The sequence below is a fragment of the Ursus americanus genome, chromosome 9 (assembly GCF_024610735.1).
Source record: "Ursus americanus isolate L20-20 chromosome 9, mUrsAme1.1.p, whole genome shotgun sequence".
Lineage (NCBI taxonomy): Eukaryota > Metazoa > Chordata > Mammalia > Carnivora > Ursidae > Ursus > Ursus americanus.
Genome location: NC_142135.1, coordinates 758,317 through 785,997, shown reverse-complemented (window position 1 = coordinate 785,997; position 27,681 = coordinate 758,317). Strand labels below are relative to the sequence as shown.

Sequence of the window (27,681 nt, the reverse complement as noted above, 5' to 3'; positions counted from 1 at the left end):
CGCACGGGCACGGCCGGCCTCTGAGGCCAGGGCGTTTGGTGGTCTGTTCAGCGGGGTGCGATGTTGGCTGTTTTCACATTTCTCTTGGACGTATTTGCACATAAACCAACAAAACCTGCCTTATGCTCAGACTGTTCCCAGACGTGTCGATCCCTCCGAAACGAATGCACCCCTGACCACTTGTTGAGGTTTCTCTCGTCCAACCAGCTGCTTGACACCACGACAAGCTAAGGGTCCCAACTGCACCGCCGCTCACCTGCGTCTGAAATCGTAGCGCGACATTCGTCAACGTGAGGCCCAGGGACCCAGGCCGGCTGAAGACGGGTTCCGGGGGCCCTACGGTGCCCGTCCGACAGCGGCCCCACGCTGTGGCTGAAGAGGCTGACGGGAAGACGTCTTAGGGCGTAAGCAGGTGTCCAGCCCCCCCCCCCCCCCAGCAAATGCGCTTAGATCGAGGAAGATCATGTCGGGAAACCCAGGCCTCCACGGGACATTCGCAGGAGACGGGGTTTGAGGAGGTCTGTAGTTTTGATGCAGCGGAAGGAGGGACAAGAGAAGACGACAACCTCTAAAACCAGGCAGAAAAGGCAGCAGAAGAAGACGCTTCCCCAGGGGCAAGCCTGGCAGGAGTCCAGGCTGGGGACAGGCAGACTGGGAAAGCTGACCCCGAGACCAGAGCCCAGATGCCCACCTTGGGACTAGGAGGCAAGCGCGGGAGCCAGGGTGGCCCCTGGGCCCGGGGAAGGGAGATGTGGGCACTGCAGAGGGGCCGGGCTCTCTCTCGTCCTTTGCCGATCCTGGTATCTGACACTAGGTCTGGTGACCTTCTCCGGACAACCCAGTGTGTGTCTGTCTTGAGACCGTCCGGCCCCCGCACACGATGAGAGCCGCCTGTCCTCCGGCAGCACCAGGCTCAGGTAGATGGAGTCTGGGGCCGTGACCAGGCATCGAGGGACGTGTGCAAGCTCTGATCTCAGCACCGACCCTCAGAGATCATCAGTCCCTCAAGACGAAGCGAGGGTGGGTGTGATGGCCCCCAGCCCACAGAGGAGATGGCCCGGCCTGCGGTGACCACACACTCCCAGGGCCGCCCGGCCAAGAGAAGGCAAGCTCCGACGGGGCCTAAGACCAGGCCTCCACGGCTGACCACGTCCCTCTGTGTTCTTGGAGATTCCTGGTGAAAATTCCTTCTGAAGGATCTAGTTCCATTGTGCTAAGCGAAATAAGGGCCGGGGCAAAGGCCGATTCAGCCATTCACTCAGGAACCCGGTCTGCCCTGGGCTGGGGGGCCAGACTGCGGGTGGGCAGGCTCATGGGCCGTGGCCCCGAGGAGACAGGTGGGGGGTAGGGAAGCACCAGTGGGAGGGGCTGGGTTCCGTAAAGCCCATGGGGAGCTGCTGAGGGGCTGGAGGTGCAGGAGATGAGGGGCTGGCACAGGTCAGACTCTTCCTGGGGGCTGAGGGAGCAAGGCGGGGTCCGTGCACGCAGAACAGAGTATGCTTACCTGTCCCGGGACACCACCCGGACTCTTCTCTCTGAGCAGAGCCGACATCCCGTGGGGGGTCCGCTGTGGGAGCAGCTGCACCAGAAGGGGTGAGGCTGGAGGCAGGAAGAACAGGCCAGACACCAGGCTGCCCGCACCAAGCCCCCAGCCTGAAAGCTGGGAAGGTAGGAAGACCGGAGTGGCCACGGGGACCCAGGGGCCCGGGGTAGAGAGCAGGCGCGGGACACAGTGGGCTGTAGGAGGGGGTGACTCGTACCGTCACAGAGACCGTTACCACAGTGCTTGGCATACAGTGACCACCCACGAAGAGCGGCCACGGCCCTTTCATTGTCTGGAGTGAAGGAGAGGGGAAGGAAGGCAGGCGTCCACGCCGGCATCCAGGAGGACACCGGCGGACTGGGCAAATCCCACCCGGAGCTCCTCATCAGCCGCAGGATGTGACGGACGTTGCGAACGGCCACAGCAGGCAGTGTGGACACGAGGGCACAGCCAGGACGGCCAGGACAGGCACTGGCCAGGGGCACCGTGGCTCCTTCTGGCTCCTGCCCGAGGGGCAGCACACAACAGCCCGTCCGTGTGGACAGAGGCAAAAGGGGTGTGGACAGAGTTCCAGGTTAAAGGTCCCTGTTCTTTGACAAGGTTTTGCCTTGAAAACGTGGCTTTCACAAGGAAACTTACAAAGAATCCCAAGCCAAGGAGGGAGCAAAGTTTCCCAGAGGCTCGCAAGCTGAGTCTGAGCTGAATCTCAGGAGGAAGATGTGAATGGGGACAAACTGCAGAGCCCATGACCTGAGGCCAGAGGTGGGAGTGCCTGGCTCAGCACAAGCAAGTGGGGACAGTGTGTGCGCAGTGACCCCCTAAAGAGCCTAGGAGGGACACTGACCGGAGCCTGCGTGGGGTCGGAAGTGACGGCTGGGGTCCTATTGCTCAGACGGAAGAGCAGGGAGAGAGCAGGGGAGGCAGCGCATCACCTCTCCCTCCCCAGACTCCCGCGGCCCAAAGGCCTCATCCCAGGGAGTGTGGATAAAGCTTTGGGCGAAGCTCTTGCTCTCCGCAAACATTTGCTCTCTATAAAATCCGGGCCCCAGAGATTTGGGCACCAAAAGGTGCTTCGTACACGACAGAACAGCAACCACAGCAAGATAAGCAAATTGGAAGAGCGTCCGCCTTCGGCTCAGGTCCTGATCTCAGGGTCCTGGGATCGAGCCCCACGTCGGGCTCCCTGCTCAGCGGGGAGCCTGCATCTCCCTCTGCCTCCTGCTCCCCCTGCTTGTGTTCCCTCTCTCTTTCTGACAAATAAATAAAATCTTAAAAAGAAATTGGAATGAAGATGAGAGAGGCGGGAGCAGGTGAGCGCAGAGCTGGGAGAGGAGCCTGGGCTCACCAAGTCCTCTGCCCCAGCTGTGCTCAAAGGAGAGGCTTAGGGCAGAGGCGTGGCGCCCAGGACGGACCGGGCGGTGGGGCCGCAGTCTGGGAAGGGGATGGGACGCCAGCGCCCCTCGGCAGCACACACCCAAGCCTGACGCAAGACCTCCGTGAAGCTCCACTTCCTCCCTCCCGAGCTGGCGTAACCAGCGGCTCCACGCTCTTACCAGAAGCCTGGGGGCTGTCCCCGGTTTTGCCCACGCCCAAATCCATCTGTCCAGTGCTCACTAAACCTTCCTCAGCTCTGCCCAGGCTCCCCACCTCCACGGCACCGCCCGTGGCCACTTGGGTGACCACAGTGGCCCCCTTCCTGCCTGCTCGGCAGCTCTTTCCCCACCGACCCATCCCCGCACTGCCTTCCTGACAGCCTGTCCAGGACTGCGCAAGGCCCTAGGATGAAGACCCGCCTCGGGGCCACGGCCGGGGCCTGCCCCCCCCCCCACACTCCGCCCCTTCGTCTCGGGCCCCACCTGCAGCCCCTTCTGTGGGGCACCCTGCCCTGCGGGGCCAGAGAGCTCTTCCCACCCCAACCCCTCGTCCACCAGCGTCCACCTCCCCACCGGGCAAGGCCCCGAAGGCAGGGACAGCACCTGAGCATGACCAGTGCTAAATCCCCAGTTTCTTTTTTTTTCCTGTTCTATTTTTTAAATGTTTTATTTTAATCCCAGTGTGGTGAACGCACAGCGTGCTCCCAGCTTCGGGCCTACAATACCGGGACTCCCACGCAGGGCCTGCCGCACAGCCGGGCTCAGCAGTTCGGGGAGGACAGGAGCCCCAGTACCCAATACAGATGGGCCAGTCAGGTTTCTCGTGTGTGAAGAGACTTATTTTAAGGAACCATCACATATAATTATGGGGGGCTGACAAGTCCAAATCCACAGAGCAGGCCAGCGGCCTGGACACTCAGGCAGGCTCTCGGGGATGGCCCTGAGGCCAACGTCCTCCTTCCCTGGAAAACCTCAGCTTTCTGCTCTTAAGGCCTTCAACTGATCAGATGAGGTCTGTCCACATGATTGAAGGTAACTTCCTTGACTTAAAATCAACGATTGTAGATGTTAACCGCCCTACAAAGTTCTTTCACAGCAATGTGCGAGCGAGTGTGTGACAAGCACCTGGACACCACAGCCCGGCCACGCCGAGCCATCGATTCAAGCAGCCCAGACGCATCAACCCATGGAGAGGCCAACGGTGAGGCAGGGCTGGCTGGTACAGGCGACCGGGAAGGCCATGAGAGGCTCATTCTCCCACGCCGGAGGATGTCCTATAAACAGCAGACGGTGGTGAAGAGACGTCGGGCCAGGCCTCCGGGGCCGGGGTCACTCAGCAGGATTACAGTCTGGGGTGTCGGAGGGTGTGGGGGCAGGCCCCATTGTGAGGTCCAGGTAGAATGCTCACCTCAGGCTGACTCCAAGCCCATCCTCACCCCCGCCTGCCTACCAGGAGCGCGCCCTCCGCCTTAGACCTGGGCTTCACTGTCCTCTCTGTCTGAGAACAGACGCCTGCAGAGCCAGTGGAGACCCCTGGGATGCTGGCGCACTTGACTCCCAAGGTCAGGCCCCCCAAGATCTCTGTGTTGATAGCTCTTAAAAAGGGAGCGTGGTGAGGACTCACAGGACTGAACTCTCGGAACCTGACAACCTGACGAGGGGCATGTCTTGGGTTCTCGAAGGACCACAGTCAGGAAAATTCAAGGAGTCGGAGAACGGAAGTGTGGGCACAGAGGGCTGCCCTGGGGGAGTTGGAATAGGGGACCCTAAGTCACCAGAAATGGAAAGTCCAAGCCCTAGGGAGCCAGGTGCTTGGACAAGGGAGCCCCAGGATCGGCAGTCAGAGAAAGGCTTTGAGCACCTCGGTTGGAAGAAAGTCTGCCCAGTGTCCAGCTATCCAAGGTAGAATGTCCCCAGGACGAGGCTGACAGGCTAAATCCACGGGTGTCCAGCCTCCCAAGGAAAGGGCACCCTGGCCAGGAAGGTGGGCAATGAGCTTTCACTCAACAGCTATTCACGAGTCACCGACCTGCCAGGCACGTGGGCCCTTTGCTGGCTGCTGGGGAGGTGCCCGACCCCCAGCCTCACTGTAGAGGGAGCCGAGCTGCACAGAGCCGGGTAAGCGCTACGGTAGAGACACGGCCGCAGGGAAGCCTAGAGAGCAGAGATGGGCTTGCTGGGCGGCAGGAGGCTGGACAGAGCAGGCATCCGCAGAGCGAAGGGGGCCCAATAGAGGAAGGGTCAGTGCACTCCAGGCCAGGGCAGGACCTGGGCACAGCCTGGAGGCATGGAGAGCAGAGAGGGCAAGGAGGAGGGCACAGCTCTGACCTCACAATACCCAGAGCCCCCTGGGCCAGGCTTGCGAGTCGCAAACTCTGGCGCCCTCCTCCAACCCGGGCAAGGCCCGGGGCCCTGGGCAGCCTCCAGGTGCAGTGCCCTCCCTCAGGCCCCTGTCCCGCTGCCCCGGGGCATGTCTCTACTCACCAATTATGAGGGCCTTCGGCATCAGATCGAGAGGCTGGTGAGGGAGAACGAGGAGCTGAAGAAGCTGGTGCGGCTCATTCGGGAGAATCACGAGCTCAAGTCGGCGATCAAGACACAAGCAGGTGGCCTGGGCATCAGCGGGTTCAGCTCGGGGCTTGGCGAGGCAGCGGCCAGCCCTTCTCAACGCCCGGGAAACTGTAAGACGGCGGGAAGGGAGGGTGGGGTCTCGGGAAGCCCCGGAGAGAGGGCACAGTTCCTAGCTGCTGGGACGGTGGCCCCAGCAGATGAGGGGAGGCCAGGTGAGCACACAGACCACAGGGATGGAAGCCCCACCCACCCCGATGGTCGCAGCCCGGCCGCTCCTCTCCCCTCAGCCGGACTTCCAAGCAGCCCCAAAGACAGAGAATTTCCTAGCTCTGGAATCCAAATGAGCCACCCTGCCAGGTCCAATGTGTCACGCCCCCTCGGCCTCCCTCCCCCTCCCCCACCCTCCCCCTCAGCACCCCCATTCCTCTGCACCTAGAGGTGGCCAGGAGGCAAACGACAGCCCAAGTCCAGGGGCCAGGGTCAGAGGCCAGGACTGAAGCTGGGGTCTGGGAGGCATGAGTGTGTGACCGAGCCCTGCGGCCACAGAACACCTACAGGCTGGGGTGACTCAGAAAAAGCCAAGAAGCAGCAGGTGTTTGCAGAAAAGCCACTGAAGTGGTGATGTGTGGGGACTGAACCAGGACGGCTCCCGGAGGCCAGCAGGCCAGGGACGCTGCACAGCTGCGTGCGGTGATAGGAACAGGGAGGTGCGGGAAGGCTGGAAAGCAGGGGGCAGAAACCGGTTGGCACTGAAGATAACAGAGGGCGACTGGCGGTGGCCACGCCACTGCTGACAGCGCGTGGGGGAAAGTCACACAGGGCTAGCAGGTGATAAAATTCTGTGGTTGTCACACCACACCCTCCGCTCCCTACAGCGCCCTCCCTGTGCCAGAGAAGCCCTGTGCCCTCTGTTCCCGTCATAGGCCCTGCACCCCGCCCTCCTGAGGGCCCTTCTGGCAACAGGCCGGCCTGGAGCTGCCCTCCTTCCCTGAAAGGAGGACTCCGCTCTTTGACTGTCTCAGCCAACTGGGCCTCTGCATGAGTGTGAGTGTGGTTGTATCCCTGAGTGTGAGGTTGTATCCCTGAGTGTGAGGTTGTATCTGTGAGTGTGTGAGTGTGGTTGTATCCCTGAGTGTGAGGTTGTATCCGTGTGAGGTTGTATCTGTGTGTGTGAGGTTGTATTCGTGAGTGTGAGTGTGAGTGTGAGGTTGTATCCGTGAGTGTGAGTGTGGTTGTATCCGTGAGTGTGAGTGTGAGGTTGTATCCATGAGTGTGAGTGTGAGTGTGAGGTTGTATCCATGAGTGTGAGTGTGGTTGTATGAGTGTGAGTGTGAGTGTGAGGTTGTGTCCGTGAGTGTGAGTGTGAGTGTGAGGTTGTATCCGTGAGTGTGAGTGTGGTTGTATCCGTGAGTGTGAGTGTGTGTGGTTGTATCCGTGAGTGTGAGTGTGAGGTTGTATCCATGAGTGTGAGTGTGAGTGTGAGGTTGTATCCATGAGTGTGAGTGTGGTTGTATCTGAGTGTGATTGTGAGTGTGAGTGTGGTTGTATCTGAGTGTGAGAGTGTGAGTGTGTTTGTATCTGAGTGTGAGTGTGAGTGTGAGGTTGTGTCCGTGAGTGTGAGGTTGTGTCCGTGAGTGTGAGTGTGAGTGTGGTTGTATCCGTGAGTGTGAGGTTGTATCCGTTAGTGTGAGTGTATGGTTGTATGTGAGTGTGAGTGTGAGTGTGATGTATCCGTGAGTGTGAGTGTGGTTGTATCCGTGAGTGTGAGTGTGAGCGTGAGCTAATATCCGTGAGTGTGAGTGTGAGGTTGTATCCGTGAGTGTGAGGTTGTATCCGTGAGTGTGAGTGTGAGCGTGAGGTAATATCCGTGAGTGTGAGGTTGTATCCGTGAGTGTGAGTGTGAGTGTGTGGTTGTATCTGAGTGTGAGTGTTATTGTGTCCGTGAGTGTGAGTGTGGTTGTATCGTGTGAGTGTGAGTGTGAGGTTGTATCTGTGAGTATGAGTGTGAGTGTATCTGAGTGTGAGTGTGGTTGTGTCTGAGTGTGTGAGTGTGAGGTTGTATCCGTGAGTGTGAGTGTGGTTGTATCCGTGAGTGTGAGTGTGTGTGGTTGTATCCGTGAGTGTGAGTGTGGTTGTATCCATGAGTGTGAGTGTGAGTGTGAGGTTGTATCCATGAGTGTGAGTGTGGTTGTATCTGAGTGTGATTGTGAGTGTGAGTGTGGTTGTATCTGAGTGTGAGAGTGTGAGTGTGGTTGTATCTGAGTGTGAGTGTGAGTGTGAGGTTGTGTCCGTGAGTGTGAGGTTGTGTCCGTGAGTGTGAGTGTGAGCGTGAGGTAATATCTGTGAGTGTGAGGTTGTATCCGTGAGTGTGAGTGTGAGTGTGTGGTTGTATCTGAGTGTGAGTGTTATTGTGTCCGTGAGTGTGAGTGTGGTTGTATCGTGTGAGTGTGAGTGTGAGGTTGTGTCCGTGAGTGTGAGGTTGTGTCCGTGAGTGTGAGTGTGGTTGTATCTGAGTGTGAGTGTGAGTGTGAGGTTGTGTCCGTGAGTGTGAGGTTGTGTCCGTGAGTGTGAGTGTGAGTGTGGTTGTATCCGTGAGTGTGAGGTTGTATCCGTTAGTGTGTGTATGGTTGTATGTGAGTGTGAGTGTGAGTGTGATGTATCCGTGAGTGTGAGTGTGGTTGTATCCGTGAGTGTGAGTGTGAGCGTGAGCTAATATCCGTGAGTGTGAGTGTGAGGTTGTATCCGTGAGTGTGAGGTTGTATCCGTGAGTGTGAGTGTGAGCGTGAGGTAATATCTGTGAGTGTGAGGTTGTATCCGTGAGTGTGAGTGTGAGTGTGTGGTTGTATCTGAGTGTGAGTGTTATTGTGTCCGTGAGTGTGAGTGTGGTTGTATCGTGTGAGTGTGAGTGTGAGGTTGTATCTGTGAGTATGAGTGTGAGTGTATCTGAGTGTGAGTGTGGTTGTGTCTGAGTGTGTGAGTGTGAGGTTGTGTCTGAGTGTGAGTGTGGTTGTATCTGAGTGTGAGTGTGAGGTTGGGTCTGTGAGTGTGAGTGTGGTTGTATCCGTGAGTGTGAGTGTGTGAGGTGTCTGTGAGTGTGAGTTTGTGTCTGAGTGTGTGAGTGTGGTTGTATCTGAGTGTGAGTGTGAGGTTGTGTCCGTGAGTGTGAGTGTGGTTGTATCCGTGAGTGTGAGTGTGAGTGTGGTTGTATCTGTGAGTGTGAGTGTGCGAGGTTGTGTCTGTGAGTATGTGAGTGTGAGGTTGTGTCCGTGAGTGTGAGTGTGAGTGTGGTTGTATCTGTGAGTGTGCGAGGTTGTGTCCGTGAGTGTGTGAGTGTGGCTGTATCGGTGAGTGTGAGTGTGAGGTAATATCCATGAGTGAGGTTGTATCCGTGAGTGTGAGTGTGAGTGTGAGGTTGTGTTCGTGAGTGTGAGTGTGAGTGTGAGGTTGTGTCTGTGAGTGTGAGTGTGAGTGTGAGGTTGCATCCGTGAGTGAGGTTGTATTCGGGAGTGTGAGGTTGTGTCCGTGAGTGTGTGAGCGTGAGGTAATATCCGTGAGTGTGAGGTGGTATCCGTGAGTGTGTGAGTGTGAGGTTGTATCTGAGTGTGAGTGTGAGTGTGAGGTTGTGTCCGTGAGTGTGAGTGTGAGGTTGTATCTGTGAGTGTGAGTGTGGTTGTGTCTGAGTGTGAGTGTGAGGTTGTGTCTGAGTGTGAGTGTGAGGTTGTATCCGTGAGTGTGAGTGTGGTTCTATCCGTGAGTGTGAGGGTGTGGTTGTATCTGAGTGTGTGTGAGTGTGGTTGTGTCCGTGAGTGTGAGTGTGGTTGTATCTGAGTGTGAGTGTGAGGTTGTATCTGAGTGTGAGTGTGTCGTTGTATCTGTGAGTGTGAGTGTGAGTGTGAGGTTGTATCCGTGAGTGTGAGTGTGGTTGTATCTGAGTGTGAGTTTGTATCTGAGTGTGTGAGGTTGTGTCCGTGTGAGGTTGTGTCCGTGAGTGTGAGTGTGGTTGTATCTGTGTGAGTGTGAGTGTGAGTTTGTATCTGTGAGTGTGAGTGTATCTGAGTGTGAGTGTGGTTGTGTCTGAGTGTGAGTGTGAGTGTGAGGTTGTGTCCGTGAGTGTGAGTGTGAGGTTGTAGCTGAGTGTGAGTGTGAGTGTGAGTGTGAGGTTGTATCTGAGTGTGAGTGTGAGGTTGTATCTGAGTGTGAGTGTGAGTGTGAGGTTGTATCCGTGAGTGTGAGTGTGGTTGTATCTGTGAGTGTGAGTGTGCGAGGTTGTGTCCGTCAGTGTGTGTGTGGCTGTATCCGTGTGTGAGTGTGGTTGTGTCTGAGTGTGTGAGGTTGTGTCCGTGAGTGTGTGTGGTTGTATCCGTGAGTTTGGGTGTGAGTGCGAGGTTGTATCCGTGAGTGTGAGTGTGAGTGTGTGGTTGTATCTGAGTGTGTGAGTGTGGTTGTATCTGAGTGTGAGTGTGTGATGTGTCCGTGAGTGTGTGAGTGTGGTTGTATCCGTGAGTGTGAGTGTGAGTGTGGTTGTATCTGAGTGTATGTGTGAGGTTGTATCCGTGAGTGTGAGTGTGCGAGGTTGTGTCCGTGAGTGTGTGTGAGGTTGCGTCCGTGAGTGTGAGTGTGAGGTTTTATCCGTGAGTGTGAGTGTGGTTGTATCTGTGAGTGTGAGTGTGCGAGGTTGTGTCCGTGAGTGTGTGAGTGTGGCTGTATCCGTGAGTGTGAGTGTGAGGTAATATCCGTGAGAGTGAGGTTGTATCCGTGAGTGTGAGGTTGTATCCGTGTGTGAGTGTGGTTGTATCCGTGAGTGTGAGTGTGAGTGTGGTTGTATCCGTGAGTGTGAGTGTGTGGTTGTATCCGTGAGTGTGAGGTTGTATCCGTGAGTGTGAGGTTGTGTCCGTGAGTGTGTGAGTGTGAGGTTGTATCCGTGAGTGTGAGTGTGAGGTTGTATCTGTGAGTGTGAGGTTGTACCCATGAGTGTGAGTGTGAGTGTGAGGTTGTATCCGTGAGCAGGAGTGTCTGTGCAGTTGTACCTTGAGTGGGGGTGTCAGGGCCAGTGAGTGGTGAACAATGTGGCTGACAAGGTCAGCAGAGGTCAGTTCAGCAAGGACCGCAGGTGACCTCCTAAAGGCAGCCGGCAGGGCCGGGAAGTTTCTGGCAGGGCAACCATGCTTATGCTGCAGAAAGCTCAGTCCTGCTGGGCGGGAAAGGGATCCGCAGGAGGCCAGAGCGAGGCAGGGAGCTGGTGGAGGCCAAGGCTCTTGCACTCATCCAGGTGGGAGGCCATGTGGGAACCAGAGGTAGAGAAATCCCTTGAGTTACTTAAGAAAACGAAGTGGGGGACGTGAGGGACAAAAGAGGATGTTCTGGCAGAAGTGGCTGGGTGACGGGCGCCGTGACCTCCCGAGACTGCAGAAGTCTCCGTCCCCTCATCCAGCCAGGAAAGATCCCTGCGGGGACCTCACAGGAACCTTCTCTGGCCACTTCCTCGTTCTGCCTGCTCCCTGGCCCGCTCCTTATGACTCGCCTTCCTCGTGGAATCAGGCTTCTGTTCTTGATTTGCTCTTGTGAACTCAACCTCCACTTCCTCTTTCTGGGACCCCCTGTGTTCTGTGTCCTCGTGAACCCTGCAGTTCCCAGCTCTGCACCCCTCCCCGCCAAGGGCCGCAAGAGGACACACAGCCTGGGCTTGTGGGTGCTCACGACAGCGCGGGCCCACTCGGGCTGGGAGCACACACGACGCCTGCGTGCGGCAACTGCTGAGCTGAAGCTCCAGGAGACATCAGGGCCGGAGAGAGAAGATTCAAGAGAGGTCACAGCTGAAGCCACAGGAGGGAGGAGGCCAGCTGGGAAGGGGCAGCAGAGCCAGCACAGGAGAGAAGCAGAGACAAAACCTCAATGAGTAATGTCACGGAGGCCAAGACACAGCTATGAGGGGCAGCACATCAACGGAGTAAAGGCTGCGGAGAGGTCAGGCAACAAAAGTGCTAAAGACGTGGGGGCCTCCGATGACCTGGTGGGAACAAGCTTGGTTAGACTTGAACCCCACCAGACACAAGCGGCCCAGGCCCTGAGGGTAAGAGCCAAGTGTGCCAGAGGGAACGAGACGACAGGGGCTTGGACCTAGTTCCTCAAGTGTGGCCACAGGCAGGCAGCTGCTGGACCACAACTTGCAGCCAAGCTTCTCGAGACGGCAGATACCCGAGTTCGTTACCTTCGGGAGGGAAGACACTGGGGAAGGCGTGGAAGGTGCCGAAGAGAACAGGGGCACTTCCCGGAGGGGAGGAGGGCAGCCCTGCCCCTGTCCTGGAGGCAAGGAAGGCAGGGGGCTGCAGAAGCTCCAGAACCAGGGCTTCCGTCTTCCCTGTAAACTCGACATCCTCTGCGAGCGGAAGACGAGGAAGGTCTGCGACAGAGTGAGCTCGGAAGGAACTGAGAGAGGAGCCCGGCACCTGCATCTGGCTGTTCCTGGCTGTGGCTCATAAAAGCAGCCACCAACCTGCCCCAGCAGCACTCGCCAGGGTGGGGACGGGGAGGTGGCAGGGACGCTCACTCCCGCTCGCCTCGCCGGCAGGCAGAGCTAAGGGCAAGTTTGGGCACCTCACAGAGGGAAACAGGGACGGCCGAGCTGTTGATGCGGAGAAAAGAAACACGGCAGCGTGCTGGAGGTCAGCAGGGACGTCAAGACCAGGTGCCGGGTGTTCTTCTGAGCCGGGCACGGGCACCACTTCATGGTCAGCGTGGGTCAGCGGAGCAGCGGGAGGTGACGACACCGTGGCTGTGGCCGCATTAACTTCACAGGGAAAAAACAGGTGCCAAGAGGTTCAGGCCTTGGCCCGGTGAACATGGCAGGTGGGAGGAAGAGCCAGGATGGGATTAGGACTTCAAGGCCTCCTGCTCCTGAGGGCTCTGGCGTGTGCTCAGAGCCCGGCGCTGGGATGCATCAGGATGGAGGGGAAGTCAGGGCTGTGGGAGGAGCGACTAAACGAGGCCACACTGAGTGCTCAGGTGACTAAAGTGGACTGCCCCTGCCCCCACTAGTCCGCCTGGCTCCCAACACAGACCTAGTCAGGACAGGACAGGCCATCAGGCAGGGCAGCCAGGGGTGGGGGCTCTATTGCTCCTCCTCCTGGTACCTCCCCCCACTCCTCCTTCACCTAAGGCCATTCTGTTCCCCAGCCCCCACTGCCTGCTGCCCTCCTCCCTGTCCTCTCTTGGGGGCTGCAGGCTGCCAGAAGTTCCTGAGGCAGGGGGCAGCCTACATCCTTTTCCCAGAAGGGCTTTCACCACCCCTGCTCCCCACCTCCCTGCCCCTGCGCTTCCCCCAAACCAGGGGCTTCCTTCCCGCCTCAAAGTCGGTCCACCCTCTCAGGGTCTCCTCTGACCTTCCCCAACCCCTCGCCCCAGGACCCATCCCTCCATAAGAACCCCAGCCAGCCCCCCAAAACTCTTCTCACACCCCTCAGGACCAGGGTCCCCAGGATGCAAACCCACCCCAGGAGCTGACGCTCAGCATCCTAGATGTGTCCTCCCAGGACCTGTCCCCCTGGAGACCCGTCCTCCTCCTCCTCAGGCACCCCACCGGCGCCCCGGACCCGCCACCCTCAGGGCCGGTCCCCTGTCTCAGGACCTGTCATCACCCCCCCTCGCTCTTTCCCCCTTTCCTGCCGCCACAGCACTGTTGGAACCGTGGGCTGGAGCCCCTGAGCTCACCCGTCTCCCCTCTGTGCTCCCAGCCTCCCTCTCCATCCTCCCGGGTCCGAAGAAACAGCCCCCGGAGCTCTAGCCCCGCCCCCAGGCAAAGCCCCGCCCCCGCCGCTGTCTTCCACGGGAACCTGACTCCTCCCGAGCCCGCCCCTGAGCTCCAGGGGCGGGGTTCGAGGCTGAGGGCCGGGCGGTGGGCGGGCCGGGGGCGGTGTCCGAGGCCCGAGGGTAGGCGGTAGACAGGGGGCTGGTGAGGGGCCTGGGGCAAGACCACCCCCAACCCCGCCGCCATCCCGTCCCCTCCACCTCCCTCCCCCCCAGCCCGGGACCCCAGTGGGGAGGCAGCGCGAAGCAGGGATTGCCGCTGGGAGGAGCAAGTTGGGGGGGGCGGTCAGAAGTTCAGTTAAGCAGTTTAATGCACCGTAAAAGTGCATTTGCAAATCTAAGACATTTGCTTGTCTAACTTTAATCGTCCCATGTAACAAAACTTCCTGGACCCTAAATAATTCTTACATGTAAAATAAATACAAACGCAGTGAATCCAAAACTCTTTAAGGTTCTAATACTCTAAACCTGGCAACATTTCAACTCACAAATCTAAACCAATTAAATATAAATTATAAAAAGACGCAAGGGGGCCTGTGGCTAGCTGGGTGGTGGAGCATGTGACTCTGATCTGGAGGTTGTGAGCTTAAGCCATGACATGAGGTGCGAACAGGGGTCCCCAGCCAGCCTCCGCTTAAGAGATTTCAGTGTCAATAGCATCTGATTTCACTCATATGTAGCATTTAGGAAACAAAACAAATGAGCAAAGGGGAAAAAGAGAGAAAAAGAAAGAGAAAGGCAAACCAAGAAACAGACTGTTAAAGATAGAGAACACCCTGATGGTGACCAGAGGGGGAGGCATCTTAAACAGGGCATAGGGATTAAGGAGCCCACCTGTCGTGATGAGCACAGGGGGGTGTATGGAACCGTCGAATCAGTGTGCTCTACACCTGAGACTAATATGACACCATATGTTAACTAACTGAAATCCAAATTAAAACTAAACAAGATATTTCAGTCCCAGAGCTTTGTATTCTAATACAAAATGTACATGTGATTATTTAATCTTTTTATAATTTGCATTTAATTGATTTTTAAAAAGATTTTATTTATTTGTTTGTTTATTTATTTATTTACTTATTGGAGAGAGAGAGCGAGCACCACGCACCCATGTAGGGAGGAGCAGAGGGGGAGGAGGGGCAGAGGGAAAGAATCTCGAGGGGACTCCTCCCTGAGCAGAGCCCCACACAGGGCTGGATCCCACCACCAGAGACCATGATCTGAGCAGAAACCAAGAGTTTGATGCTTAACTGACTGAGCCACCCTGGGGCCCCTGATTGTTTTGTTTTGTTTTTTTTTTTTTAACCTAAATGCCTGTGACCCCAGTGAATCATTTTTAAAATAACAGTTTTATTGAGATATAATTCACATACCACACAACTCACCCATTTATAGTCTGTGATTCAGTAGTTTTTCATATATTCACAGGGTTGCACAAACATCACCACAATTTTAGAACCCCTTCATCAGCCAGAAAGAAACCCTTTAGCTATGATGCTCCTACCACCTATCCCTCTACAGCTCTCAGCAACCATTTATCTACTTTCTGTCTTTATGGGTTTGCCTACTCTGGGCATTTCTTATAAATGGAATCATATGTATGTGGCTTTTGTGTCTGGTTTCGTTCACCCAGCACAATGTTTTCAAGGTTTATCCATGCTGTAGAGTGAATCAGTACTTTCAGCTGGTTATTAGAATGTGTTGTTGCTGTTTCATGGATGAATACTATTTCGTTAATGGATACACCACATTTTGCTTATCCATTCATCAGTTAATGGACTTTTGGGTGGTTTCCTCTTTTTGGCCATTGTGAATAACACTGCTATAAACACCCATACATGCGTTTTTGGATGGATTTATGTTTCCATTCTTCATGGGTATGTATCTAAGAGTAGAACTGCCGGGTCATATGGTAACTGTACATGTAACTGTTTGAGGAACTGCCAGATTGTTTCCCAAGGTGGCTGCACTATTTTTCATTCCCACCAGCAATGTACGAGTGTTCCAATTTCTCCATATCCTTACCCATACTTATTATCTGATTCTTTTTATTATAGGCATCTGAGTGTGAAGTGGTTCTGATTTGCATTTCCCTGTTGCATAATAATGCTGAGCATCTTTTCTGTGCCAATTGGCCTTTTGTATATCATCCTTGAGAGTGTCTGTTCATGTCCTTTGCCCATTTTTAAGTCGGGCAACTTGTTTTTTTTTTTTTTATTATTGAGTTGTAAGAGTTCTTTATAGATTCTGGGTACAGGTCCCTTATCAAATGTATGACTCACAAATACTTTCTCTCATTCCATGGGTTGTCTTTTTACTTTCTTGATGGTATCTTTTGAAGCACAGATGCTTTTAATTTTGATGAAATCCATCTCATCTATTGTTTCTTTTGTTGCTCCCAGTTTTGGGGCCACATCTAAGAATACATGGCCAAATCCAGGGTCATAGAAATTTACCTATGTTTTCTTCTGAGAATTTTACAGTTTTAGTTCTTACATTCAGGCCTTTGGTCCATTTAACTTTTGTATATGGTGCGAGGTAAGCATCCAACTTCATTCTTTTACATGTGGATTCCAGTAGTCTCATCACCATTTTTTGAAAAGATTATTCTTTCCCCCATTGAAGTCTTGGCCCCCTTGTTGAAAATCAGACCACAGATACATGGGTTTACTTCTGGACTCCCTATTCTACTCCATTGACCTATATGTCCCTCACTATGCCAGTGCCACATAATCTTGATTTCTGCAGCTTTGTACTAAATTTTGAAATCTGAAACTAAGTTCTCCAACTTTCTTCTTCCTCCCTTCCTTCCTTGCTTTCTTCTCTCTCTGTCTTTCTTTCTTAGGTAGTGTAAGAGGGAGAAGTGCAGGGTGGCTAAGTGGCACCTGTAACAATGGCTTCTCTCTTTTAAAATGTGGCTTTGGCCATTCTGGGTCCCTTGCAATTCTTTGTGAATTTTAGGATCAGCTTGTCAGTCTCTGCAAAGAAGTCAGTTTGGATTCTGACACGTTGTATTGAATCTGCAGGTGAACTTGGGGAGTATTGTTACCAACAATATTAAATCTTCCAATTCAGGAACATGGGGTGCTTCTCCATTTATTAGATCTTCTTTAATTTCTTCCAAAAATGTTTGTAGTTTTCCTGAGGCGCCTGGGTCGCTCAATCAATTAAGCATCTGCCTTCGGCTTGGGTCATGATCTCAGGGTCCCGGGATGGAGCCCCACATCAGGCTCTCTGTTCAGCGGGAAGTCTGCTTCTTCTTCTGCCCCTCACCTGGCTCATGCTCGCGCTCTCTCTCTCTCAAATAAAAAAATTAATTTTTTTAAGTAAAGTTTTGGGATATCTTGCCACATATTCTGTAGAGTGTCCCAAGGGCATAAATTTTTTTTTAAAGATTTATTTATGTGACAGAGAGACAGCCAGCGAGAGAAGGAACACAGCAGGGGAGTGGGAGAGGAAGAAGCAGGCTCCCAGTGAGGAGCCCGATCCAGGACTCTTCCCGGAACGCTGGGATCACGCCCTGAGCCAAAGGCAGACGCTCAACGACTACGCTACCCAGGCGCCCCAACTGAGGGCATAGATTTAAACAAGCCCAGGGACTTCCAAAGGAATGTCAGGATGTTTCTGAGGGTCTTAGGGAGGTTAGATTTAGCAGTACGCATTAAGGACCACTAGAATGTCTGTTTTCAGGGGAAAGAACCAATAATAAAGATTTACATAGGTATCATGGTCAATATCACTCATCTTCAGGGAAACACAGATCAGAACCACAATGAGCTATTACCTCACGCCGGTAGGAATGGCTAAAATTAACAACACAGGAAACAATAGATGTTGGTGAGGATGTGGAGAAAGGGGAGCCCTCTTACACTGTTGGTGGGAATGCAAGCTGGTGCAGCCACTCTGGAGAACAGTGTGGAGGTTCCTCAGAAAGTTAAAAATAGAGCCACCCTATGACCCAGCAGTTGCACTACTAGGTATTTACCCCAAAGATACAAAAACAGTAATTCAAAGGGATACATGTACCCCTATGTTCATAACAGCATTATCTCTAATAGTGAAGATATGGAAGCAGCCCAAGTTCCATCGATAGATGAACAGATAAAGAAGATGCAGTGTGTACATACACACACATACATAGCGTGAAATATTACTCAGGCATAAAAAAAGAATGACGGGCGGCTGGGTGGCTCAGTCATTAGGCGCAGGTCATGATTCCAGTGTCCTGAGATCAAGCACCGCATCGGGCTCCCTGCTCAGCAGGAAGCCTGCTTCTCTCTCTCCCACTCCCCCTGCTTGTGTTCCCTCTCTCGCTGTGTCTCTCTCTGTCAAATAAATAAATAAAACCTTTAAAAAAAATTTTTTTAATGAAATCTTGCCTTTTGCAACGATATGGATGGAATTAGAGGGTATTATGCTACGCAAAATTTCACTCATATGTGGAATTTAAGAAACAGGCAAATGGAGGGAAGGAGGGAGGGAGGGAGGGAGGGAGGGAGAGACAAACCAGGAAACAGTATCTTAACTCTAGAGAACACACTGATGGTTGCCAGAGGGGAGGAGGGGGTGGGGGAAGCAGGTGATGGGGATTAGGGAGGGCACTTGTCCTGACATAATGAGCACCAGGTGACGTGTGCAAGTGCTGAATCACTATATTGTACCCCTGAAACTAATATTACGGTGTATATTAACTACGCTGGAATTAAAATTAAAAACCTAATAAAAAAAAGACCTATGTAGTAGAATTATTTGTCATTGGGAAAATTGGAATCGATTTGCATGCCCAAGGATTGGAAGAGTCTCCGTGAACAGCCCGAGCCTGGCCGGGGAGCCCGGCAGCCACCCTGAGCACTGTTCTGAGAAGGGTGGTGCTGGAGGCGGTCCAGGGAGAAGACAGGGAGGACCTAGGGACGTGGAGGACAGATAAGGCTGCCCCCTGTTGGTACGTGGCCCTGGAGCTAAGCACGAATTTTACCTTTTTAATGGTTGAAAGAAAATCAAAAGAATACTATTTCTGGACATTCCAAAAGTACAGGAAATTCAAAGAGGAGTGTCTGTGAATGAAGCTCTGTTGCCACGGACCCACGTTGGTCTCCATGTTGTCTGTGGCGGCCCCGCCAGCTCAGCGGCCGGGCTGAGTTGTTACAACAGAGACCCGATGGCCTGTGAAACTGGAAACATTTACCACCAGCCTTTCATGGAAAAGGTTCGTCGACCCGTGATCTATAAAACGCGTGGAGAAAGTCTTCAAGGCAGCACGGAGCTTCGTCGTGACGAACAGTGGGGCGAGAGGGCTACCCGCGTCTTCTAATCTTACGCTCACTTTTCTGCGGCTCAGCCTGTGGGGCTTTAGAACGAGCGTAGCAGTTCCCTGCACCCTCCCCCAGCTTCTGTGCCCCCAGGGGCCTTCTCTCCTACAACAGTGGTCATTCAAGGGCACTGTCCTCAGGAACCCAAGGAAACGGCTGTGAGGCCCCGTCACAGGGACCCACGAGTGTGAAGACGAGTGTCTGGGCCAACCTGCCCTCCTGAACCCACATTTCCTGTTCCCAGAGACACTGCCTGTTCTAGCCCCGGCCTCCCCGAGGGCCCCCACCGGGGGAGGCTAGGCTGTCCCCACAACAACAGCGGGCAGGAGGCCGGGACCCACTGCTCCCCACCAGGGTCTGGATGGGTCAACTCGGCAACCTGGGGGACCAGCCACCTGGAGACCCTCCTCAGTGAGGGTCAGCAGCTCAGTGCTGTGGGCACATGGAGGGGTGGGCAGCTGGGGAAGGTCCCTATGACTCGGGGACGGGTGTACAGAGAAGTGAGCCTGGAGGAGCAAGGCATCCTCAGAAGACAGAGAGACAAAGGGCCGGACCCTCATGGGGGATCTGTGGAGGTGCCCCCCAGACCCCCCAAAGGTAGAGGGCCATTGTCTGGCCCACCTAAGAGATGAGGCTCAGAGCTGGTCTGCTCATCAGAGGCAGGCAAGCAACTTGGCCTAGGCCCCTTCCTCGCTGGGCCTGCCTGGGGTCTCAGTGCTTTCTCTGTGTCCCCCAGGTGTCTTCCTGCCCCCGTCCCCGGCAGCAGCAAATGAGCCTATCCTGGATGAAGCGGGGATTATGACTCTGGCGCCCCTGGCCGACATGCTAAACAGCCCGCAGCCCAGCCCCGCATCAGGCCCCATCGTGAACCCTCTGACGGGCCCCCTCAACACAGTGCTGCCTGGCCCAGGGTCCATGTCACAGAGCGGCCCGCTCACCAGCCTCCTGACCGGCCCCATGGCAGTGTCCCCAGGGGGCACACTGGCCAGCTCCCTGGGCTTGCCCTCAACTGGCCCCCTGACTCCGAGCGGCCATCTGACCGGCCCCATGGCAGTGTCCCCAGGGGGCACACTGACCAGCTCCCTGGGCCTGCCCTCAACTGGCCCCCTGACTCCGAGTGGCCATCTGACCGGCCTCATGGCAGTGTCCCCGGGGGGCACACTGACCAGCTCCCTGGGCCTGCCCTCAACTGGACCCCTGACTCCGAGCAGCCCCCTGATGGCCCCGATGACAGGCACAGTGGCCGTCTCTCTGAGCAGCCCCCTGCTCACCTCCACGGCTGCTCCACTAGGTGTTTCTCAGAACCTTCTGGCCAACCCCATGAGCAACCTGGTGCTGTCGGAGGCCCCGAGGGTGCGGCTGTCAGAGCCGCTCCGAGGATGCCCCTCCGGACCCCATCCCTCGGCTGGAGCAGGGCCCGCCACCACCAAAGGTAACTGGCTCAGGGAGAGGGACAACAGCCCCCTTTCCCCCCGCCAGGCCTGTCCTTGGTCCTGCCCTGACCCTCCTTCTCTCCTTTCTGCCCCACCGCGGCACTAGTCCCAATCTCCACTGAGCATCCCCAGCCGACCCAGGACCTGGAGCCCTTCAGCATGTCGTTTGTGGGTTCACCCATCCAGGCCTCCACCCCTATCGGGACCAGGGGCACGCCTGGGCCCATGACCACCTTCTCCTACAGCAGCTCAGATGCCCGGACCCAGCCCAGTGCCCCTCAGGGACAAGTAGTTCCTGCATCTGTCCCTACCACCCCAACTGTCTCTCCAACTGCCACAGTCCTTGTCCCTATCCCCACTCCTGCCCCCCAAGCTACCACCAACTACACCCCCTCGAGCACCACCCACATTGCCCAGGGCCCCCCCCAATCTCCCACCCGGGCACACCACCCTCCCACCCAGCCCTCGCCCACCCCGCACTCCCCTCCACGAAACCCCCACTCCCCGCCCCGAACTTCATCCTCCCCGGCTACAGTCAACGACAGCCGGGGCCCACGTGGCACAGAGACCTCTCGGAAAAGCATCCTCGAGTTGGAACGGAAGCTGGCCCACCGAAAGACCAGCAAGTTCCCTGAGAGCCCCCGAGGTCAGTTACACAAGTTCAGCACGGGGCGGGGGCTCCCCTGATGGCCTTGTAGACCTCCCTGGCACTAGCCTGGGCTGCTGACCATGGCCACCGACCACTCCTTCCACCCCTTGTTGTCCCCAGAGTCAAAGCAGCTAGCCTGGGAGAGGCTGGTGGGGGAGATCGCCTTCCAGCTGGACCGTAGGATCCTGTCCAGCATCTTCCCCGAGCGTGTGCGTCTCTATGGCTTCACTGTCTCCAACATTCCGGAGAAGATCATCCAGGTATGTGGGGCCCATCTCCCACTCAGAGGGCCTGCTCCTTTCACCTGTCAGGGACGGGGAGCATGCTGGCCTTGGAGGAGCTGCTGGGGGATCCCGCACTCCAGCCTGGCCAAGCACACCAGGATCCGAGGCCCCCCTGGGATGAAGGAAGCACGGTGTTCAGTACAAGCGGCCAGGGCGTCTGGCATGAGGAGCCCGTGCCCTTAGCCGCATGCCTCCCCAGGGGACAGGGCAGGGGAAAGTCCTGAGCGTGGTCAGGCTTGCACTCTTCTCCTTTGCCACTGTGATGACCTCCATAGGGCCAGCCCTCACTACCAGGGACCCTCCCCAGACTAGCAGAGCTGATGTCTTCCCCACCTCGTTGGTACCCTCAAGGGTCACTGGGGTGCCACAGGAAGGGCAGGTCCCAGAACCTCTGAGCAGCTGATGGCCTCATGGCCAGGGGCCTCAGGCCCAGGCTCATTCCAGTATATTCTTGGCATGCCATTCCCTGAGCCTGCTTCTGTTGAGGGACACGGAGGACAATGCTTCCCAAAGGTGCTTGGGCACGTCTCCCTTGCCACCATGCATGGGAAGCTCTCCAAGGCAATGGGAGGGGGAGCAGGCATGGGATAAGGGCTGTGCTTGGCGGGATGCCAGAAGTGGCTGTCCAGAATGACAGCATGTGTGCCCCTCCCCCACCAATGCGCCAACTCTGGGTGGGACCCCATGCCTCGGGGTGGGGGAGGTGGGCCGTTTAGGCTTTCTTTGGGAAATAGCCCTCTGTGCACCCAGCCACGTTCTCTCAGGCGTCCTTTCCAGTAGACCATAGACCTGGTGTGCGATCCACAGGCCTAACTTCTGTTCGAGTGCGCCCCTTTGTACCCGGGCTCGCACCTGCCTTTTCTTTTCCTTAGCGTGTCCTTTGGTCGCGTCATCAGAATTATCCACTTTTTCCTTGATTGCTTGCACTTCTCATGTCTCACTGAAGGCTAGAGCAGTAGAGGGCAAGGGAGCTGCCCAGCCCTGCCTCGGTCCTCCCGCCCGGGCCCACACGTGTGGGCTCTCGGGACTGCCACTCGGACCCTCCCCAGCCCACGGCACAGTGACAGCCTGGGCACCTCTCTTCTTCCGGACTGTCTCTGCTCCTTTGGGCCCTTCACTCCTCACCGTGAATTTTAGGGTCGTGAGTCAAGTTCCAGGACAAACCTGGTTCAAAGGTGCAGTTTTGCTGGGAAGTTTCCTTCAGTGTCGGTCGTTCTATGCACCTGCCGTTTCTGCGGCTCGCATATGCGGCGCCCGCTGTGGTCGTGTTTGGTGTGACGACCCCCGACTCACATCCGGGGACCTGGGCCGCCACTGCTGTGTCCCGAGCATACACCGGCCGTGGCTGTTTGAACACTGGCAAACCACGAGGAGAAGCACAATGTTATGTGTCTAAAACGTCACATCCGACGCGCAAGGGGCGAAGAAGACATTTAATCACAAGCACAAGTCGAGCTCCCACGTGAAGTTGGGTAGGAAATGGTGGAAGGGGTTCCCGACTGTTGGAGAACGCCCGTTGAGACGGGAGCTGATGAAGACGCGGGGCCACCGCTGTGGGGGTCGGCGCGAGAATAACGGCCTAGGCCGCGGAACGAACAGTCACGGCACCAAGCGGCCTAGAGAGGAGGCAGGAAGGTGAGAGCAGCGGTTTCTTCCGGCATCTGGGGAAGTCGAGGAGCTGGACACCCTCAGCCAGGGCCCCGGCTGCCGTCTTGGGACCCGGGCCGGGGGTGCTGTGGCCTTCACCAAACACTCATCTGCCCATTCTGCTCCCCCGCCACCATTCCAGAGCCACCGGCCCCTCACCTGCCATCGGCAATGACCCGTGCTGCCTAGGGCCACACCCTTGCCGCCCAAGCTCCTGAGAAGCGGGTCTGCGGGAGCCCACCCGCACAGAAGTCGCCTTCGGGGCCGGGAGACACCGCCTGGCTCGCCCTCTGCAGAGCCCGCTGCAGGCTGAGGTCTGGTGCCACGTGAGGAGCATAGAGACCATCCTGCTCTCAAGGCCACCCGCGCCCCGTGGCCCATTTGCGGGTTCCTATCAGCACGCACCCCCACTTTGCCCAGATTTCTATGTCCTTCCTCAGAACCTCTTGTGCTTCTGCACGTTGAACCCCAGCATCGGCTGTTGCTAGAATCCCTCAGTTCTATCCAGACCCACTAAACCGGCTCCAACCTGGTGTCCAAACCGGGCTCGTTGGCTTCACAAATGCTGTGCGGGTTGGCCGCTGAAAAGCTTTCCTAGAGCCCCACTGCTGAATGAGGGCTCGTGGACAATCTCCACGGAATCCGGCCATCTTCTTTAAAAGTTCACGGTTACCTGCGCCATCTTTTTTTTCTTTTAAGATTTTGTTTATTTATTTGATAGAAAGAGAAGGAGAGCACAAGTAGGCAGAGGGGCAGGCAGAGGGAGAGGGAGAAGCAGGCTCCCCGCCGAGCAGGGAGCCCTATGTGGGGCTCGATCCTAGGACTCCGGGATCATGACCTGAGCCGAAGGCAGACGCCTAACTGACTGAGCCACCAGGGCACCCCCAGCTGTGCCACCTTTTAAGCTCTGATTCCGATCCTAAACCACTCTGCATCCCCGGGGGTTTTAATGCCCTGAGATGCTGTTTGCGGTTATTTACGACGTCCGTAACATCGCTACTGTTGCGGAGAACATGCCCAGCTGCTGTGACAGACCTGCAGCCAGGTGTCCACTTCTCCCACAGGCTGTGGGACCCTGCTGCCCAACCCCCAGCGGCAACAGGGTCCAGGGGTCCGGGACTCGGCCCAGGGGCAGAACTCACAGTCTCGGTCTCGTCCCATTGGCTCGGGCTTAGTGACGTCAGGCCTTGCTGCCGGGGGGGCGGGAGCGCGGTCCCCTGGCATTCACTCCTATTATGGGGCATTCAGTGCATGCCAAGTTCATACCAAATAGACAGTCTCTGCCCTCGAGGAGCTCACCCACTCCCCGGAGGCCTGCAGTAAATAAGAAAAGCCATAAATATTCATGCTAGAGGTTTAGGGGGTGATACATGCTATGAGGGGCAGGAGACTTTGAGGGTGAGAGCTGGCACTCAGTTGGCCTTGCTGTCTCCCCCCACACACCCACCTATACTCTGGCCAACTCCAACCTCCTGGGAAAGCCCCTCCCTCCTCTATTCCTTTGAAACACAATTCTGTTCAATGTGAGAGCCCACTGATGTGACCTGTAGAAATGGGAGCCCCTTGTGTTGGTGCAGACCAGCACAGACACTGTGCTCAGCACCCCCTAGAGACATTTCTTTTCATCTTCAGAACAGCTGTCAGGAGGTCTGGTTTCCTGCGCGTCATAGCAGGGAAACTGAGGCTCAGATCCAGTATGGTGATAGGAGCGGCCATTGAAACTGGCTCTCCGTGGGGGCCCCTTGCTCTGTGCTCTGCCTCCCGGCACCTTCCATGCCACGCATGCTGTTCCTTGTCCTGGAAGTTCCTTGCCCCTGTTGTCCTCATCCATCAGACATCAGCTCTGTCCCCTCCCTCCAGAATGCCCCCCAGGCCGCCTGGTTGCTCTCCGTGGCAGCACTCACAGTCCTGTCCTCCTGCTAAGCCTTATCTCCCCTGTGAACTCAGAGGACTGCTCACGCTTGAATCCCATCACCTGCTACAGTGCCCTGCACAGGGGAGGGCTGAGAACATCCGTGGGAGGATGGACAAGACGCCCACCCTCTCTTGCCAGCTTCTGTCCATCCTCTTATATGGTCAGCATGGTCTTTTAAAGCCACAGCGCCAATGGACCAGAGATCTCGGACCCTTTAGGACAGAGCCCTCCGCCGTGCTCTGCTCAGCCCTGCCTGCTTCCCAGTGCCTGCAAGGTGCGGCAGGGACTCACGCCCATGGCTCCCTGGCTTCAATGGGGTGCCTTCCTGCTCCTCCCCACTCATTCCCCTCGCCTGCCCCTCCACTCTCAAGGGGTCACCTCTTTGGGGCAGCCTTGGCCTTGTCTCTCAGTGTAAATGGACCCGTGCCCCTCTCTGCTGTCCACCACCCTGGCAGGGTAGGTGCAGTGAGCTCCATGCACCCAGTGTGGCACAAAGCAGGAGCTCAGCCACAGCCCCAGAGTGAGCAGACGATGGGTCCTGACATCCCCACAGGGGGCCGAGACTTACAGCTATCGACCCGCCACGCTCTGCGCCATTCAGCATGGAGACCTGCAGGTTCACCTGCTTACCCACACATGTTGGCCGAGCTCTGCAGTCTGGCTGATGTGGGCACAGGAACCGGCAAACGGAGGGAGAAGGCTTAGGGGCCAAGAGGAACCTAGAATCAAGGAGACAGGCTTGTTCTAGTGTTGACTGTGCACCCAAAGTCCTGAGCATAGGGCCCTGGGTGCCTCTCCCAGAGGTCAGGGGTCACTTAGCTGAGCCCAGCCATGAGTCCAATGCTCTGTTCGCATGACCAGAGGAGAGGACAGAGGATTTTCCTGGAGAAGGTGAGGCTGAGCAGCTGGTTCTGGAGGCTTCAGAACCAGGCTGGTGGGCACCCAGGGAATGGTTGGAAGGGGTGAGCACGGCCAGATCAGGCCCCAAGAGGTGGAGCAGTGGGAAGTGCGGGAGGGCTCAGGCAGGGAGAGACCCCCTCCAACTACTTCAGACCTGTCAGCCCGTGGGTCTGGGCACAGCTGCACCTCTGACAGCTACATCATTCACAGGACTCAGTGCAAATGAAAATACAGGGCTCCTTGTCCAAAATCATAAAGAACTTCAAGATGGCTACAGCAGAGCCTTAGCGGGGTGTGGGCCCTTCACAGGGGGCCTTGAGTGAATGTGCAGGTCACATGCCCAAGAGGCAATGGCAGGAGTGCAGAGGAGGCGCTGACTTCCTGCTTCCTGGTGAGACGCTGTGGGATGCAGTCACTGCCTGGCTGGGGGGACAGGCAATGAAGAAGTGGGTGGAGGGGCGCCTGGGTGGCACAGCGGTTAGGCGTCTGCCTTCGGCTCAGGGCGTGATCCCGGTGATCTGGGATCGAGCCCCACATCAGGCTCCTCCGCTATGAGCCTGCTTCTTCCTCTCCCACTCCCCCTGCTTGTGTTCCCTCTCTCGCTGGCTGTCTCTATCTCTGTCAAATAAATAAATAAAATCTTTAAAAAAAAAAAAAAAAGAAGTGGGTGGAGACCCACCTGTTGCTGCCAGACCCCAGGTACCAGGAGGGGTCACCACAGGAGCAGCAGGACCCCCAGTGCTGAGACCGAGGGTGCTTGGCTCAGGGCCTGGGGTGGTCAGTTCAGCACGAGGGGAGGACAGGGCCTCTCTGAAGGAGGGGCGTGGGTGCTGGGTGTTGAAGATGGAGCTCAGCGTGACAGAGAGGGGACCTGGAGAGAGGGCGGAGGTCTCAGGGCAGGGAACCAGGAGGGGGCCTGGGAAAGCCCCTGAGTGGTATGGGCCGGGCACCCCCGTGGCCATCAGGGACCCCTCCTCTTTCCTTCACCTCCAGACTCCCAGCCATGCACTGTCAGCATTTCCTAGCCTCAGCTCAGCCAAGTCCCTGCTGGCGGGTGGAGCAGGCAACAAGGAGGGGGTCTGGGGAACTCTCCCCTCCAGCTCAACCCGCTAGGACCTCCAGGACACCTCCCCCTGCACCCCCCCCCCACGCACAGCCACACCCCTCCACCACATTTGCCCCTCTCTCGCCTTCTTGCCAGTGCAGGGCGGAGGGACCCTGATGGCGGCTCTCCCCGCAGGCTTCCCTGAACCCCAGCGACCACAAGCTGGACGAGGAGCTGTGCCAGACGCTCACACAGCGCTACGTGAGCATCATGAACCGGCTGCAGAGCCTGGGCTACAACGGGCGGGTGCACCCGGCGCTGACCGAGCAGCTGGTGAATGCCTACGGCATCCTGCGCGAGAGGCCGGAGCTGGCAGCGTCCGAGGGCGGCTCCTACACCATGGATTTCCTGCAGCGCGTGCTGGTGGAGACGGTGCACCCCAGCATGCTCACCGACGCGCTGCTGCTGCTCTCCTGCCTCAGCCAGCTAGCGCATGACGACGGCAAGCCCATGTTCATCTGGTGACACTGGCTCGCGCCAGCCCAGGTCCACCCCGCCGTGCACCCTGGTGCAAAGCCATTAAAGCTTCCCACAGACGCTAGCCCCTGGGCCCGGGCCAGAACTCGGGTAGTGCTGTGTCCTCTGGGGTATCCGGCCAGCTCCCCACTCCCCTGCACCCCTTTAACCCTGCCTGCTCTGGGGCTCCATGCCCACCCCAGGGCTCTTGGTGAAAGCCCCAAGGCCAAAGCTTGCCAGCAGTTTGGCTAAGGGAGTGTGTTCAAAGGTCTCAAGGCTTCCCTCACCTGGCAGTGGGAGCAGCAGGAACCCCCGAGACTTGGAGACTTGGAGGGGAAGAGCAAGAAGCTCGGTGCCAGCAGCCTTAGTGGTGTGCCTGGGGCTGAAGCCTGGGTGCAGAGTGCAAGGCAGAAGTGGGGAGGAGACAGGATGTGGATATGGGAATCCTTCCCTCGTACTAGGCCAGGAGCGGGAGGAGCGAAGCAGGAGAGGGGGCAGGGAGGGCTTTGGACCCTCTGTTGAGGGCAAGAGGATGTTAGACGGAGGGGAGGGAACCAGGAGAAAGTAGCCTCACCCAAACCTGAGCCAAGGGGCAGCCCAGGGAGATGTGGCCAATTCCTAAGGCACTGCTGGCCCAGCACGAAGAGGCCAGCTTCACAGGGCTCTGAGGCTGAGCTGGAGAGGGCAGCACCT

At 56.6% G+C, this 27,681-nt stretch overlaps 2 protein-coding genes across 4 annotated transcripts; one reads left to right on the top strand and one right to left on the bottom strand.

The window, feature by feature from the left end:
• Positions 1-254: 254 nt before the first annotated feature.
• On the bottom strand, positions 255-11,687 carry LOC123779351 (uncharacterized). 3 transcript variants are annotated; one of them, XM_087864499.1, is made up of 4 exons: positions 6,043-11,687; positions 5,401-5,595; positions 1,505-1,660; positions 255-1,213 (listed from the first exon to the last, which is right to left on the bottom strand). In XM_087864499.1, exon 1 carries the CDS (start codon positions 10,454-10,456, stop codon positions 7,418-7,420), a length of 3,039 nt encoding a protein of 1,012 aa, XP_087720625.1. In that variant the 5' UTR covers positions 10,457-11,687; the 3' UTR covers positions 255-1,213; positions 1,505-1,660; positions 5,401-5,595; positions 6,043-7,417. The 3 variants fall into 3 exon arrangements, 2 of the variants coding, with proteins under 2 accessions (XP_087720625.1, XP_087720623.1); XM_087864497.1 differs by having other exon boundaries at positions 255-1,660; XR_006776182.2 differs by lacking the exons at positions 255-1,213; positions 1,505-1,660; positions 6,043-11,687 and adding exons at positions 3,531-5,070; positions 5,738-5,848.
• SPATC1 (spermatogenesis and centriole associated 1) lies at positions 5,387-26,997 on the top strand. Its single transcript, XM_045777354.2, has 5 exons — positions 5,387-5,597; positions 19,336-20,031; positions 20,139-20,678; positions 20,802-20,941; positions 26,668-26,997. Exons 1-5 carry the CDS (start codon positions 5,387-5,389, stop codon positions 26,995-26,997), a joined length of 1,917 nt encoding a protein of 638 aa, XP_045633310.2.
• Positions 26,998-27,681: the final 684 nt, after the last annotated feature.

Excerpts from the sequence above, each read along its gene's own strand:
- LOC123779351 (XM_087864497.1), bottom strand. The coding sequence starts at position 10,456 with ATGGGTACAACCTCACACTCACAGATACAACCTCACACTCACACTCAC.
- SPATC1 (XM_045777354.2), top strand. The coding sequence starts at position 5,387 with ATGTCTCTACTCACCAATTATGAGGGCCTTCGGCATCAGATCGAGAGG. Across the intron at positions 20,679-20,801 it reads GTTCCCTGAGAGCCCCCGAG|AGTCAAAGCAGCTAGCCTGG; the intron begins GTCAGTTACACA and ends TGTTGTCCCCAG. Across the intron at positions 20,942-26,667 it reads TTCCGGAGAAGATCATCCAG|GCTTCCCTGAACCCCAGCGA; the intron begins GTATGTGGGGCC and ends CTCTCCCCGCAG.